We start from the raw sequence: 15,249 nt of genomic DNA, 5'->3' as shown, positions 1-15,249 counted from the left end.
TTGATTTTTTTTCTTTAAATTACTACATGGGGTAAAAATAGACTCAGTAATTAACTTCTTCCAAAGAGGCAGATATCAAAGTTAAAGAGTGGAGGAAAAAAAAGAAGAAAAAAAGAAAGTCAGCCCTGCGTGGAGCTGCACAGGGCACTGTTGGCACCTCCTGCCAAAGCCTCACTGCAGCATTTCTGCTTCCAGGATCGTCTGTGAAATGGGACAGGCGCTTCCAGGGATCAGCTCCGGCCCAGTGCTCCTGTGCATCGGAGAGTGCAAGCCCGAGTTCACAGCCAAGTCCGCGCAGCAGTACACGTTTGTGGTGAGCGTCCTGCCGAGGCGGGGAGGAGGGGGGACAGCACGCGTCCCCCGTGGAACAGCCGTGCTCTACGAATGCGCGTGTCAAATGGGTGGGGTTCGACACCAGAAGACAATCCCAAATTTGCCATCTTTTTCTGATGCTTTCCCCGTGGCATTGCACAGTTTGTTGGTATCCCAGCCAACGAGGCCAGTTTGCAGGATCTAGAGCTCGCACAGGTCTACAGAATAAACAGCATTTATGTGGGAACATTTGGTTTCAGCTTTGCACCTCCAAAATAGTGATAACCTTCTGAATTGCTAGGCTTGGTGACTCCTTGCAAAGTGCATTGGTGTGATCCCAGCAGGAGTGTTACACAAAGCGTACCTTTGTTCTGTACCTGAGGACTTTCTGTGCAGGAGGAATTGTCAAGGAATTGGAGTCAGCACTTATAATTTTCCTCTGTTTGTAATGGACGTTGTTACCTCGATGCTTAGTTAATGGGGATGAATCTAGGGCGCTGCTTCTTGCTGGTTTTGAAGATGTTCCTATACGTACGTGCGTATACATACAGGCACCGATAGGCCCTTTTGCATGAACACAGAAACACACAGCAGCAGGGCAAGCACCAGAGTCCATCCTTCTGCAGCTCAGGTGCTGAGGTCCTGCTAGAAACTTAGTTTTAATCAGCTGCCTGTGAAACCTAAACATATCTGAGTTATTTTTTGTGTCTATAGATTTAACCTTTTCCCCATGATGCCCTTTGGAATGGAAGGGTAATTCTACATCCAAATATTCAGGGATTTTTTTTTTCCCCTCCAAGGATGCTGGTTCAGTGTAGACTTTCTCTGTCTGCTTAATGGAGAACTGCTCTTCGGGTGGGTGGGCTTCCATTGCTTTAGTGGGTCGTTTCTTTCTGTTGTTTAATTAGCAGCCTTTTGATTCATAAACTTAAAAGCCACAGATGGGGTTTCTCATATCTCCGGTTTTGCCTGAACAGGGCACTTCATCCAGCCACATTGATTTTGTGCTTAGTGGAATCTGTACGCAGGGAAATGCCAGCACTTACCAATTGTCCACAATTTGTAAACTAATTGAGAGATAAATCAAGCTAGCCCCTGCCACCCTATCGGTGTTGTAAGCGACACCCTCCCCTGGGATTTCATTTATTCAACAACATAGCAGGGGTGTAAAATATCACCAGATTTTGCTCAATTATGCCAGAAACCTCTCTGATCATCACAGGGCACTGTCAGGTTAGTCCCCAGATTTGCCATTATCGAAAGGCAGGTTCCCCTGCGACACAAGGAGGATGCTCTTTTGCTTTGTGTTAAATAATAACCAGGAGCCAGCGGAAGGTAATTGCGGAGATGAATCTTGGAGTAGTACCTTGCAGCAACCTGGTGAGCGTACGCCGAGCATTATCATCCTTTGCATTGTTGCTTCTGATTTCCAGCACTTACCCTGATTATATCGTTTCTTTTTCTCAAGCACCTAAAACTTCTAGCACATCATTTCCTTTTGTTAGTTGGCCTCTATTTTTCTCTTTAGCGCTGCCACAAATTCCATTACAGCTGGTTTATGCCATTAAAGTCAGTAGTAAAATTGATTGGTACCTTAAAGCAGAGCTCTGTTCTGACCCTGAGAGGGTTCATGGCTTAGTGAGCTCATCTGGTGCCTGACACGGCGCAGGAGCAATGTCACCTTAATTACACCCGTTTTATCTGGGGAGGTGGAACCTTGGAGCTACTTTGGATCCGTAAATCTGTCATAATTATCACCAAATCATGAGTCGAAGATAGAAAATTCTTATTCAGCTTTCAGGCCGTTGTCTGATGCTGGCCTCACCCCAGCCTTGGGTCTTTTTGCAGGTCTCTAGGATGGGCCCTCAGCGCTCCTGTCTTTTCCTTGTTTACAGGAATGACTGCTTGGGTTACAGCCTGAGTTTCTATTTTTGGCAATGCTTTGAATTTCCAAGGATTGCAATGCTTAGACAAGGTGATGCTCACCCCAGAAACGCCAGATGCTTGTAGCCAGGAGGTGCTCATAATTCACTTTGAACGCAGAGGAGGGCCGTGCTTTCCAGCATGCGTGCAGCTCTGCACTGGTGTGTGTGGGAACTGCTGGACCTCGTGGACACGTTCACTAGTGCTCCTTTCCGTCCCTGAGCTCCCACGAGCAGACTGGCCCCAGGGATGGGGCTGGAGGAGCAGGGTGGCTGGTAGCGGGCTCTCGCTGTCTGGAGCGGTCACAGCGTTGCAGCTTGTTCCTAGTTCACCTTGGGAACAGACGCCAGGGTTGGGCTGGAGGCTGAAGGAGGTTTTGATGGGCGATCATACATTGAACAGCCTTTGGAGGTTTTTTGCATTTTGGAATCACTCCTCTTGGTTGTATGAAATGCTCCCTGCCTAGTGTAAACATTGCTCTTACCGTTCATATTGTCTGGTATTGCCATTAGCTGGGCTAATCATGGAACATCGTGTGCTGGAAGGGACCCACGAGGATCATCGAGTCCAACTCCTGACCCCAGCTAGGATAAGAGTGCGAGATGACCACGAGCAGTGGAAGGACAAGTGTTTCCCTCCTGTAATATTATTCCATAATTACCCACAACAGGGTGGATTGTGTGTTTTTCCTCTGGTCTGTTCAGGAGTCAGGGTCAAACAGGCTTGTGGTCTAAGCTGCTTTGGCAAATGCTGTGGCACCCAGAAAACACATGTTGCATTGTGAAAAGAGTAGAGAAAAGAGGACAAACTCACCGAGCTGCCAAGCAGGTGGTACCAGGGGAGTGGAGCTGGGAGGCTGCCAGCCTTTGCAGATGAGAGTCATAAAGAGGGTAATGTGAAAGCATTAGTAAAACAATTTGGTAATATCCACTGATTGAAAACAAATAAAAAGGTACCTGCTTTCTGCAAATTCTATTAAGGGGGATAAATAGCTATCGTGGTGCAAGGCAGGATAAAGACGTGGCATTGCTGCAATAATATCAGCAATAAAATGTCGAGTGGATCTAAGTTTGCCCACCAAGGACGTCTTTCCATCAGCAACGGGAAGCAGGCTCTGCCCCCACAATACTATCACTGGCAGTTCATATTAAGCTGGCGCGATGGTACTGCCTTTTGTTAAAGTTGTGCAGTATTTCCCATTACCAGACCCTGGTGGGGTTTTTTGATGCGTTATCACGTTGGCAAACTTCAAACATTTGGGTTCAAATTTCCATTGTGGCAGTTCGCTTTGGCTTGGGATATATTTAGTTTTTGAAACTGCGGTGCAAACAGCTTACCTTTCTTTAAGGACAAAATTTTGCCGAGGCTAAATTTGCAATCGTTTGTTGAGCTGCGTCTCTCTTTCAGAGCTGGGTTTGAAAATTTAGCAGGAGATTTGTCAGATGTCCAGGACGCATCCCAGTTTTGCTTTTCCATTTTAAAAAGGATATCCCCACTCAGCCAAAGCATGAAGATGCTCGGGGGACGGTGCTTCTCCGGCTGGCATGGCCCCGGGCAGCCGCTCACTGACAGCTCCCCTCGCAGCAGGCAGGAGCGCTGAGTTTGTCCTTTTCTTTCTCCAGACTCCAGCAGTGAGTTTTCTGAATCCCAGCCGCGGTCCGGAGTCGGGAGGGACGATGGTGACCATCTCCGGGCACTACCTGGGAGCCGGCAGCCGCGTGTCAGTGCTCCTGGGAAACCAGACCTGCGAATTCTACGGGTAAGGGGCCGAGCCGGGCCAGCGCGGGCTCCTGCCGAGCACCTCCCGGTTATCAGGGCTGCACTGCCTTGTATCTGCTGTAGCTGAACATGCAGCCACGGCAAAAATTCATCTGGGAACCCCTGAAGGCGCCCATTCCCTCTTTTATTACATGAAAGCATCTTCTCTCTTACTGTGACTGAGCCTTGCTTGGCAAGGGAGGGATTGCATCGGTATTAGTGCTGTCCGTTATTTCATTTTAATGCCATTACAATGTTAACTGGCCCAAAAATCTCAGGCAAACATCACTGCGATTGTAAAATGTTTGTAGTAGTCATCAGTAACTGCCCCCAGCCCGGCTGATCTGAAGAAAATGTAAGGTTTATAAGAAACATCTAGTTTCTCTTTTCACAGCTTGCATTGCTTTTATTGCAGCCACTGCTGCAGGTACCTCAACCTCCTAGAAATGGTCTGAGCGAGGGCTGGGCTTCTGCGTGGCAGAGCAAAACGAGGATCTGTGCACACCTTCTGCTGAGAAACTTGCACAGCCATCAATCTCCTCTGGGATTTCTATGGCAAATTTGCTTTTTACCCAACAGTGTAAACACAGAGTTGACATTTGCAGGGTTTAATGGGTTTGCTTGGAGCTTAGTTAAAAAAAGATACATGCAGTATACATCTGTGTGCGTCACGTACACATCTGAGCCCTGTACCAAATGTATATAGGTGCCCCAGTACGCATTTCATAGCGTGGACGCAGGCTGTGCGGGAACCTAAGCAGAGCGGTGTGATGTGCGAAGGGATTCTGCCTGTCAGATCCTCGCTCAGGCTTCCCAGGAGGAACCAAGGAAGTTTCTGGGAAAGTAAAGAACCCTGGATGTGAATTTCTCATCTGGAAGACTGAGAGGTTCTCTGATACGGGAGCTGTGGGCGTTCAGACGTGGGAGCATGTTGGGATATTAGCAGTGCTTATTCTAGGTCCATCCTAGAATGGTGCTTCAGGAGGTCTGGACGTGCCGAGGTCTTCAAGTGCAGATGAACTCTCCGAGTGCTAGGCGCTGTGGCTGATCCATCAGCATTTCTTCCCGTATCCGAAGCAAAGATGCCAGATTGCATCCTCAGATGCACACAGGTAACGGCGTTACCAGCGAAAGCAGCCTGCAAGCTGGCCTGAGAGCGGAATCAGCCCCGAAATGTAATCCCTTAAATATATGATTATATTCAGGCAACCTGCAGATACTGACCTGGAAAACCTGGAAGAGTGTTGAATTCTCTGTATGTGCTAATTACAGCAGGCAAGCAGAAACTTAAACAAAGCAAGCGGCAGTATATGAATGGCACCATCCTTCATGTGGGGTCACACTGTGCACTTTGTTTTGCTTGGACTGTTTTGAGGCAATGAACTTAAATTGTACTCGAGGGTGTGGGGGAGCCTGATTAGATGAAGCGGTTTCTAATGAGATTCACTCTAATTACAGCTTCCCCCATTCTCCCCTCTCTGATCGGAGGAGTGGGTAGATTCACCATGACGACATAATAATAGCACAGAAAGCTAATTAACTGATCACAGGGAGCTGAGAGCAGCTCTGCCAGCAGCGATGCGTCACTCTGGATCTCGTGCCAGAGCTAAGCAGGCGCGGTGGAGTCTGGCGGGGCTGAGCGGCTGTGCCGGCGCCGGGCGGCAGCGCAGGCAGCAGGCAGGCAGCTCTTCAGCTGCACGGGCATGCAGGGGAGCGCTCCGAGAATCAGCAAGGAGGGTGGAGAAACGCGCCCCTCGTACAAGGATGCCTTTGTGGTTAAATTAAACCTAGGTGGCAAGTGAGAATAAGATGAGGGAGGGAGGAGGAGGAGGGCGGGAAGGGATAGACATGTAATTGCATCACGAGAAACAGTCAAGGCCAGTTTGTTTCAGGAATTTTAGGAGGTTGTTTCTGTTCCCTCGGTTGTGGTGGACAGGCATGCCAAGGTGTGAGCTGGGAACATCGTGGTACCCGCTGTTTGATACCCCCTGAAATGCCCAGTGCTGAGTGCTGTGCCTCCTTAGGGAGGGTGGGGAGCGTGTAAGGGCCCTGGAAAGGGGACGCAGCATCCCCTTGCCCAGGTAGAGACACGGGAGCTTTGCTGGAAGCAGAGCAGGGGCACGGCTGCAGTCGAGCCTCAGCTGCTCGGGCACCTCCACGAGTTGCGCAGCCTCTGGGGAGGGTGAGGATGGTGAAGAGGGGACCTTCAGCAGTGCCAGTTCTTGATTTAAATGCCAAGCTGGCAGCGAGATGCTGAAGACCTGTCTGCCCTCCCCCCTGTGAGAAGGCAAAGCTAAATGAGCCACGGAAACAGCGCAGCCTTTTTGGCGAGCTGGGGGCAGGTTTGGGCGTGCAGGACGACCCGCGGGTGGCCGTGCAGGGGCACTGGCCTTCCAGGGACATCAGTCCAGCCCTTCCCGCTGGAGCAGCGGCCAGGCTTCCCACACAGCTGTGCGGTTCCTCGCAGCTCTGTCCCGGCAGTGGGAGCGGCACCGCTCGTACCTCCTTCCCCTTCTCCATCATCCACCCACCAGCGCCTTTGTGCTTTGTCAGCACCTCGCTACCCTGCCGCCTCGACCTTCTCCAGGACTCGGATGGAAGCAGATGGTCTGTTGTGTCCGGCCAGCCAGCGCCGAGGCCGAGGTCACCCCGCTCTGACGGGGAGACAAAGCCGGAAGGCAGCGGTGACGGTGGCATCGCCCTTCCCAGGCGGGGGCTCCGCGGGCTCCATTATGCTGCTCACAAGGGCCCGTGTGTGCAGTGGGGTGGGGAGGGGAAGAATTTGGCTTTTGAGTGAGCTTATGCATCCCATTTAAAAAGCAGCCATCTGTTTTCACACGCCCAACAGAAGGCAGCGGGTTCACAGAGGGATGCGGGAGGCTGCAGTTTGGCACAAAGAGTAATTTCAGGAAGCCTGCGCTTCTCTCTTGGTGGGCAGGCAGAGTCCCCTCCTGCTCCGTTCCCTCCCTCCCGTGCCAGTGAAGCCCTCCTGCCCGTCTCGGGAGCTCATCCCCTTCGCAGGGTCAGGGTCTGGGGCTGACTGACGGCTCAGCCTTTTTGTGAGCTGCCCCGCTGCAGGGCAGTGCCAGGACGAAGGGTCGTTTTCTGCCCCTACGCCACGACTGTCTGTTAACGCTTCCCCGGCTTCTCTCTTGCACAGGCGATCCATGAACGAGATCGTCTGCGTGTCGGCCCCGTCAGCCCACGGCCTGGGGGCTGTTCACGTCTCCGTCAGCGTCGACCGGGCTCAGCTGGAGCAGACCTTGCTGTTCGAGTACATCGACGATCCGAAGGTGCAGCACATCGAACCCGAGTGGAGCATCGCCAGGTAACACAAGGCTCTGGCAGCGGGAGAGGAGCCAGCTCGCCCGGTCTGGGTCTTCTCTCTCAGCATATGCTCAGTGAGGGCAAGAGAGCGTCTATTTGGAAACGCACGTCCCACTCGGCGCCCTGGATTTGTCAGTGCTGGGCGTCTGCGGCGTTTGCATTTACCAAAAATCAGGTCCAGAGTTACTAAAGTACTTGTAATTACCGAGGCAATTACAGCAGTAGCAGTCTGCACCGCGATTCTGGGAGCACAAATAAAGCCCCAAGATCACTTCCATCTGCTGAAGAAGTGCACAATTGCTCATTAAAGGCTCCTTCTTGTAGTCCTGGAATAAAATAAAACCAGCAACCACCAAGAAAGGAAAAAGCTGATGCTAATCAAAATGTACTGTTTATCCCAGATTCACTGCTAGGAATGGGGCGGCTGGCGCTGTCACATCACTGTGATGTCATCGCTGCTAAAAACCTTGGCCATACTCGTCCCCTGGTGTTACTTTAATGGTTGTGCTCACGAGGGCTGTAACACAGCTATTCATTTCAAATTCCAATTATTTTTTAAAATTGTCCATGAAAGAAGCAAGTGTCTCGCAGCAGGCTCTGCGAGCTGTTTGCTTTGAGCCCAAATTGAAGATCGCATCTGTTTTGGGTGGGATGGTTTGATGGGCTGGTCAGGACTGCTAACAGAGGAGGTCTAAAGGGAACAGCTGGGCCCCGCTCTGGAGGTGCTGGAGACTGGGGTGAATCTGGGCTGTGCTGCTCCAATTAACACATGAAAGAAGAAACCAAGAGTGAGAGACGTTGCTCGGGGCGCTGGCTGTAGGAAAATGGGGGTGCTCTAGCGTGGGGGGCTGTGTCCTCCCTGGCCCCGGTGCTCTTCATCCCTCCCCAGCTCTATGTGACAGCTTGCTGCATCTGCAGGCCAGATGCAAGTGCATGTCAGTTCCTTCACTGCACGTACCATTTATTGTGTTCCTTAAAAACATCACTATGTAAATCATTAAACACTGTGACTAATTTATTGTCTTACGAATTTAGTCTCAGCTCAGTTGATTTCTTTGGTCCTATTTCTCCTCCTGCTGCCTTGCAATGCTGTTAGGTGGGAGAGGGTGCAGCTGAGAGTAGAGAATCTAGCTAACTTGTGAGATACCACCCCCCAGTGACTCAGGGAGTGGGTATTAATCCACGCTGTCGCCTGGTGCCTGAAGTGTCTGCAGAAAACATCTTTCTGAGATCAACAAGCATCCTTATTGCCAAGCACAGCCTCTCTGCACAGTCCCAGCCCCTCCTGCCCGATGCATTAATCAGGTATCTCCCGGTTCTCCGCAGCGGACACACGCCTCTGACTGTCACCGGCTCCAACCTGGACGTGATCCAGGAGCCGAGGATCCGCGTCAAGTACAATGGCAAGGAGTTTGTCAACGTAAGTAGCTGCTGTCAGCGCGGTGCCACCGGGCTGTGCCTGGGAGCATCCCTGTGCGCTGCCGCACGGGGGGTCCCCCCCACCCGGATGCCCACGTACGGTTACTGGTGCCGGTGCTGTCTGCGTGGTGAGACTTGTCGTGGCAAAAACTGCTGAAAGGGGGGTATTGCTTTAGACTTACCCAAACTGTTAGCAGCAAAACCTGGAAAGAAAGGTGCTGACACACACAAATGGGAGATGACTTCCTCAGCAGCACAGTAACTGCCAAGGAGTTTCCAAGGCTAGAAATGGAGGGCTCCATTTTAGGTCATCTCCATCACCTCGAATTCTGTTTTGGGTCAGATAAACTTGTTTCACTCGTGAAATTCCCCCTTTTGTCAGAGCCCCTGAGCCCTGAGAGCTCTCCTCTCCCCAGCATCCTTCCCTTCCCTGTACCTAGCTCAGCTCTACAGGCACATTATGATGGGAAGTCCAAGTGTAGCTGTCCCCGTCGTCCCCAGCTGCTCCACGCTTCCCATTTTAGTCCTGCTCTTTCTGTAAAAGCCCGGAGCTAGGCGCTGGGACCTGCCAGCTATGAGGCTGCTATGTTTAACTAGTCTCTCCCTAGCTGCCTCTCTATAAATAAACCTCCTATTGCCGCAGCTCTGGGCCCGGCAAACCTATACCAGCCCGGGGAGGGAAGGAGAGAGGGGAACTGCGTCTGAACGAGAAGCTTTCAGGCCACTTTTGCAGCTTCATCCCTGCGGTAATGCCAGGTGCTGCTTCCCTGCACCCTCCTCGCCATGCGAAGGATGCTGGGTGGGGGGGTCTGGGTATTTTGGCGAAGCCGGGTGTTATTTTTATGCCTCCTTCCCCTCCTCCCTCCTGTCACCCTGGTGTTCCCGAAGCAAGGAGTTGGTAGCAGAGTTTGGGGTTGATCTGGAATGCCACCTCCTTCCCCTCTCTGTATTTTTTCAGTCCAAGAGCGAGAAACTGAAATGAATCCTCAGCTAAACGGGAACCTAGCGATGTTCTTGTATGCTACAAATAAGAATTGTACCTCCAGGATCCGCAGAAATTGTTTTGACCAAGTAAAACTGAAAAATACTGTTTCTATGCAGTGATCTTTCTGACTGAATCTGTATTATCTTGGAAAGGGCAAATCACTTAGCAGTCTTTTCCGATTCTCTTTCTCCCTTCTCCTCTGAAGACCTTTCTTTTTTCATCTGAGCTCTTTTTAAAAAGACATCTAATTTTGTTGTTAGCAGTTGCAGTTATAGTGCTACAAAAATAATTCTGAAGACACAAAATTGAGTGAAATTAAATCTTCCACTTATGGAGGGAGGCCAAACGGTTGGGCTCTTCTGCTTTATAAGGCAAGAGCCTCATAAATCAGCCAGCTCCCTGCTTCCAGGGCTGGAGGAGCTGTGGCTGTCCTCAGCCCGGCAGGAGATGACCTTCATGTTACCTCCAGCCCACGAGTGCCAGACAATCGTTCCTCTCCCTGGCATTAGGGAATTGCCTCTCATCACCAGTTCGTAGCAGGGACCAGGTATTCACTATGGGCTGTTTCAAAGCCAGCATTGCCAAAGAGGATGCAACTGGAAAGAAAAGAAAAAATAAAGAAAAAGGGCTATGTGAGCCTCTAGCTCATTTTGAAGCTCGCTCTCTGTCTCTGCACCAGTGCCTTTGTGCTGGCTGGAAGGGAAGCAAATTCCCCCAAACTATGGCTGCAATGCATCAAACCTGGATTAAATATTTCCAGCTAAACTTGAATCCGCTGGACTTTCCAGGGAGTATTTAAGGGATCAGAACATCATTGTCCAGGTCAGGGTAAAGTTTTCCCTGCTGTCTTTCAAAGCATCGCCTTCCCCGCAGGTCTGCAAGGTGGTGAACGCCACGGCGCTGGCCTGCCTCGCGCCCCCCCTCACCCCCGAGTACCGGCCCGGGCTGGACGCCGTCGAGCGGCCGGATGAGTTTGGGTTTATCTTTAACAACGTGCAGTCCCTGCTGGTCTACAACGACACCAAGTTCATATACTACCCCAACCCGACGTTTGAACTCCTGAGCCCGACTGGGGTGCTGGAGCAGAAGCCGGGGTCACCCATCATCCTGAAGGTAAGGAGACCCTTGCTCACTCAGCGGGAAACAGCAAAAAAACCCAAGAGAGAGGAGTTCTGTATCCCCTTTGGAGAATGGGGTACACTAGATGGAGTCCCGTCGTTTGCACAAGCTGGGAATGAGATGAAAGTTGGAGAAATGTGCTGCATCTTTGTACAGTCTTCTCTCCCCTTGTCCCTAGGGCAGAAACCTGTGCCCACCCGCTCCTGGAGGAGCAAAGCTCAACTACACCGTGCTGATTGGAGAAACACCCTGCGCCGTCACCGTCTCCGAGACCCAGCTGCTGTGTGAGCCGCCAAATCTCACCGGACAGCACAAAGTGATGGTGAGCGAGTAAACACTCCTGTCGGCATCCCTTCCCTCCCTCCCATCCTTTCTCCTCCTCCACCATCTCCCTGACTCACTCAGATAGAGTGCAATTTCTTGTCCAAGGATCGGTAGGATTTTAGATCTTTATGGCTGTCTAATTGGAAGCTTAAAATATTGATGTTGGATTAGCATGGAGAAACTTCTTATTCCCTCCTTGAGACTCACCAGAGCCTTCTAGAAGGAAGAAATATTTCTGCACCAGGTACCACCTTTTCTCCGGTGCTGCTTGCTCTTCCTTGAGGACTAGGGGAGACCACTTCCAGTTGGCTGTATTCTCCCTCCTGTAGGGTAGGAAGGGATTTTCTCAGTCCTTGTAGCCAGACCTGATCTGCTAAGTGGATGGAAAGCTTTTGCCTCCTCCCGAAGCAGAAGCAGCCAGGGGCATCTGAACGCTGGACTGGTTGGATTAACGGCCTCGTCCAGGATAACAGCCGGTGTCTTCCTCTGCTTTGGTTTTGGGCATTTCTGCTTCCCCTGATCCACTTGCAGACCAAGCATGCAGCTGCCGAAGTGCTTGAGTAGAGCCCAAATGAGATTGTAATTGTGATTTATTTCCCTTTAAGTTCAGCATCCAAAACATACTCAGATTATCACAGTGTGTTTCACAGAAGCGCAACCTGGCTGAGAGCTGCTTGCATCTGTGGCCAGGGCACATCCAAGAAAAGCCTGTCCCGGCATTAACCTCCAGCGTGTTTGCTCTGTAGCTTTCACATGGGGCTTTCTCTTCCCTTCTCTGTTCTCTCTTTCCAGTCGCTCTGGTTTCTTGTCATTGAAATTATCACTGGGTTGCTAATGTCCCCGGTTTACAAAAGGGCGTTGAAAGCTTATAAAATGAAAGTCAAATGGAGCCATCAGATAATAAGAACAAAGCCCAGATAGTGAAGGGCTGGCCCATTTATCATGACTTGAAGCCTCCCTGTGTTCACAGAAGCTGCACCCTCTGTGTTTGAAGGCGATCGGAGTTGCTATAGTCTTGGCTGAAACAGGCGGTTCAGTGCTTCCTCAGGGGTCTGTACAGCCCGTGTGGTGCGTGCCCTGGCCGGGAAGGACGGGGCTTTGGGACAGGCCAAAACCCTTACCTGAAGCTGCTGGTTACCTCCGTTGTGCTTTGTAGGTGCGTGTTGGTGGTATCATCTTCTCCCCTGGTTCGGTGAGCATCATCTCAGACAGCCTCCTGACCCTGCCAGCCATCGTCAGCATCGCGGCCGGAGGCAGCCTGCTCCTCATCATCGTCATCATCGTCCTCATCGCCTACAAGCGCAAGTCCCGAGAGAACGACCTGACCCTCAAGAGGCTGCAGATGCAGATGGACAATCTGGAGTCCCGGGTGGCCCTGGAGTGCAAGGAGGGTCAGTACTGCCCGGGACTGGGCACCCTCTGTGTGCTGCGGCTCTGGTCCCCAGCTTTCCCCACCGGAGCCACCCCAGTCACCTGATTTTTTGCAGAGAGGAGCAGGGTGCATGCCCTGCGAGGCTGCGTGGGAGGGTGGGCAGCGACAAGTGTGTCGGGGCAGACACGGCTCTGCTGCCTAATGTGCAGAGAATAGGATTAGAGCTTGATCCTGCTGAAGCGACATGCCTGGATCGCCTTGCGAGGACGGTGCAAGCCGCAGGGTGCCCGGCACAATACGCCCCCTTGTCTGATGGCCTTTTAGTAAAGGGCTTTCAAACAGGCAGAGTGAGGTAGGGAGTGGAGGAGGTTCGGACCCCCAAGAAACAGCACGTATCCCAAATGGAAGGCAGTAGGGCTGGAAAGCTGATCCAGTCCCTTCTCCAGTCTATAAGATGGGAGCCCAGAGCAGCAGGAGCAGGTCTGAGGGACAGGAAGAAGCTCCTCAAGCATTTGCTTCTGGGAAATCTTGTTTGTTCTTTGGAGCAGCTAGACCTGCCGCCTGCGGCTTTCAACACAGGCAGGTCTTGGCCCCTGCAACGAGGCGGCTGAGCCTGGCCTCTCCGCAGGGGAGCGAAGGTGGGCAGTCGTTTCTGTAGCTGCTGGGTTGAGACAAAAAGTGTTCTGGGGAGGGGTGCTGCTCTTGTTTTGTACGTCCTTCCAGCTGGAAGGGAGCTTAATGAATCAAGGAAAAATAAACAGAAAGCTGCAAATTTCATAGTGTGACTTTTGTACGTATAGAGAGTTGCATTGGATTTGTTCAGCTCATTTTAGAAGGATAGCCTTGAACGCACAGGAGAAAAAATGAGATATATTCAGGAAGGACTACAGCTTCAGCATGGGCACAGCCTAGCTGGGGTACGCAGACCTTACTGAGCCAGCATTTCATACTTTGGAGAATGAACACAGGGACACACATAGAGCTGTATAACACAGTGACGGCACGTTACGAGAGGAAAAATAAATTCCTTCCTGACCCCTGCAGCAGGTTGTTTCTGCTTGGATTTGATCTGCATCAGATTTGATTATTTTGGCAACTGTTGATAGAGGAGGAGGAGAAGAAGAAAGGAAAATATGGGAGGCTCCAAGTTCTGAAAATAGATCCTCATTTCTATCTGCAGCCTTTAAAGGTGTTTTAGGTGTGTATACACAGGTGTGAACGGCATACAAATTAATAAGCATCTTTTGTTCTCGGCATCTGCTCTGTGCAGTGTGCGCGCTCTCGCTCTCAGCTGCTGAGACGGAGTCTCCAAGGGTGAGGGTCTGTCTGAGCAACGCGGCAAGGTCTCCTCCGAATCGGTTTCCTGAGCTGGCCCGTTTACGGTTGCTGCCGTGCCCCCAAGGAGAGCAGGCATGCAGCCCTCCCCGAAGCCTCTGCCCCGCAGCCTCAGCTCCCGGAGCTTATGTGTGTTTCTCTGTTTTGTTCTGTTCTCCCCAGCTTTTGCAGAGCTGCAGACAGACATCAATGAATTAACCAGCGACCTGGATCGCTCCGGGATCCCGTACCTCGACTATCGGACATACGCCATGAGGGTCCTTTTCCCCGGCATCGAGGACCATCCTGTCCTGCGGGAGCTGGAGGTAACGAACAGGCTGTGCTCTGGCCCTTCGAAGTTTCCCTGAGCCCTCAGGGAAGCCAGCATGAAACCCTGAAGCACCTTTATGCCTTCCACAGCAAATCTTATTAGAGGCACTGGGGTTAGCAGGATGAGCCCCGAGTTCGTTTTAACTAAGAAGCTGGTGTTTTATCTCCATCACACATTGCTTGATTCCTCTCGGTTTCTTCTCCCTGCTGTTGCTTTAGTTTTATTTTACGGGTTTTTATATTGCTATAGGCCAGCAGCAAAGCATGCCAGATAAGTTATCGGTGTCCTTTTAAAGTCCTCCTTAACCACCTTACGGTGCAGGGGAAGGCTGTGCGCCCGGGAGCATCCTGCCGGGAGCATCCTCCTGCTGCTGCTGCTGTTTCCTGGCGTGTCCACAGGAGGGCAAGCGCCGTGCCTAGGCATGGCCGGCCTCCCGCTCCTGGGAGCAAGCACGTTAATTTTCCTGGTTTTTCCACCAGTATGTGTAAATATATGCGTAAGGTTTTCACTGAGGATTTAGAAGAGTAGTTAACATACAAAGGTCCATCAGGTCACCTTGCAGATGGGCCCTGCTCACCTGTGAAAGGGCAAAAAAAAATGATGGTGCTTCAAGAAACGTTATCTGCCACCAGCATGGGGCTGCCGTCCCTCACCCGGGATGCCCGGAGGTACCGGCCTCAGCGCTCCCTCTCGGGGACCGGCATTGCTCCAGTAATTCCTGAAAGTCCTATTCCCTTCACACAGACCGGGGGGTGGCCCAAATCTTCGGTCAGAGGCGTAAGAGGAACAAGTCTTGATTGCTTGTGCTCCATATGGCTGCATTGCTTCTCCAGGCAAGCACTACTTAGCATTAAGGCACCGAATTAGATTCCTTTCCAGTGGGCCACCACCACTGAGCAGTTGCCGTGGTGTTGGTAAAACTCAGCAGGCTTTGAACCAGCCTCTCCCAGCCCATTCCCATGCCCTGCGTTTTCCAGTCCCATGCATTATGTTCGCTGTTTGAATTGCCAAATAAGCTGATGCTCTAGCAAACAAATATGAATGCTTTTTATTTGTTTTACTCAT

General features: G+C 51.4%; 1 protein-coding gene across 1 annotated transcript in view; it reads left to right on the top strand.

Moving 5' to 3' along the window:
- PLXNA2 (plexin A2) overlaps positions 1-15,249 on the top strand; it is a 152,588-nt gene that overhangs the window by 117,207 nt on the left and 20,132 nt on the right. The window contains exons 13-20 of the mRNA XM_075174478.1: positions 196-313; positions 3,858-3,994; positions 7,154-7,321; positions 8,647-8,740; positions 10,598-10,837; positions 11,022-11,165; positions 12,324-12,558; positions 14,037-14,179. Coding sequence (XP_075030579.1) covers positions 196-313; positions 3,858-3,994; positions 7,154-7,321; positions 8,647-8,740; positions 10,598-10,837; positions 11,022-11,165; positions 12,324-12,558; positions 14,037-14,179 — 1,279 coding nt within the window. The remainder of the gene's footprint in view (positions 1-195; positions 314-3,857; positions 3,995-7,153; positions 7,322-8,646; positions 8,741-10,597; positions 10,838-11,021; positions 11,166-12,323; positions 12,559-14,036; positions 14,180-15,249) is intronic.

This window comes from Calonectris borealis, chromosome 26, assembly GCF_964195595.1.
Source record: "Calonectris borealis chromosome 26, bCalBor7.hap1.2, whole genome shotgun sequence".
NCBI lineage: Eukaryota > Metazoa > Chordata > Aves > Procellariiformes > Procellariidae > Calonectris > Calonectris borealis.
Note: the sequence above shows the minus strand (reverse complement) of the source record. Positions and strands in the feature narration are given on the sequence as shown.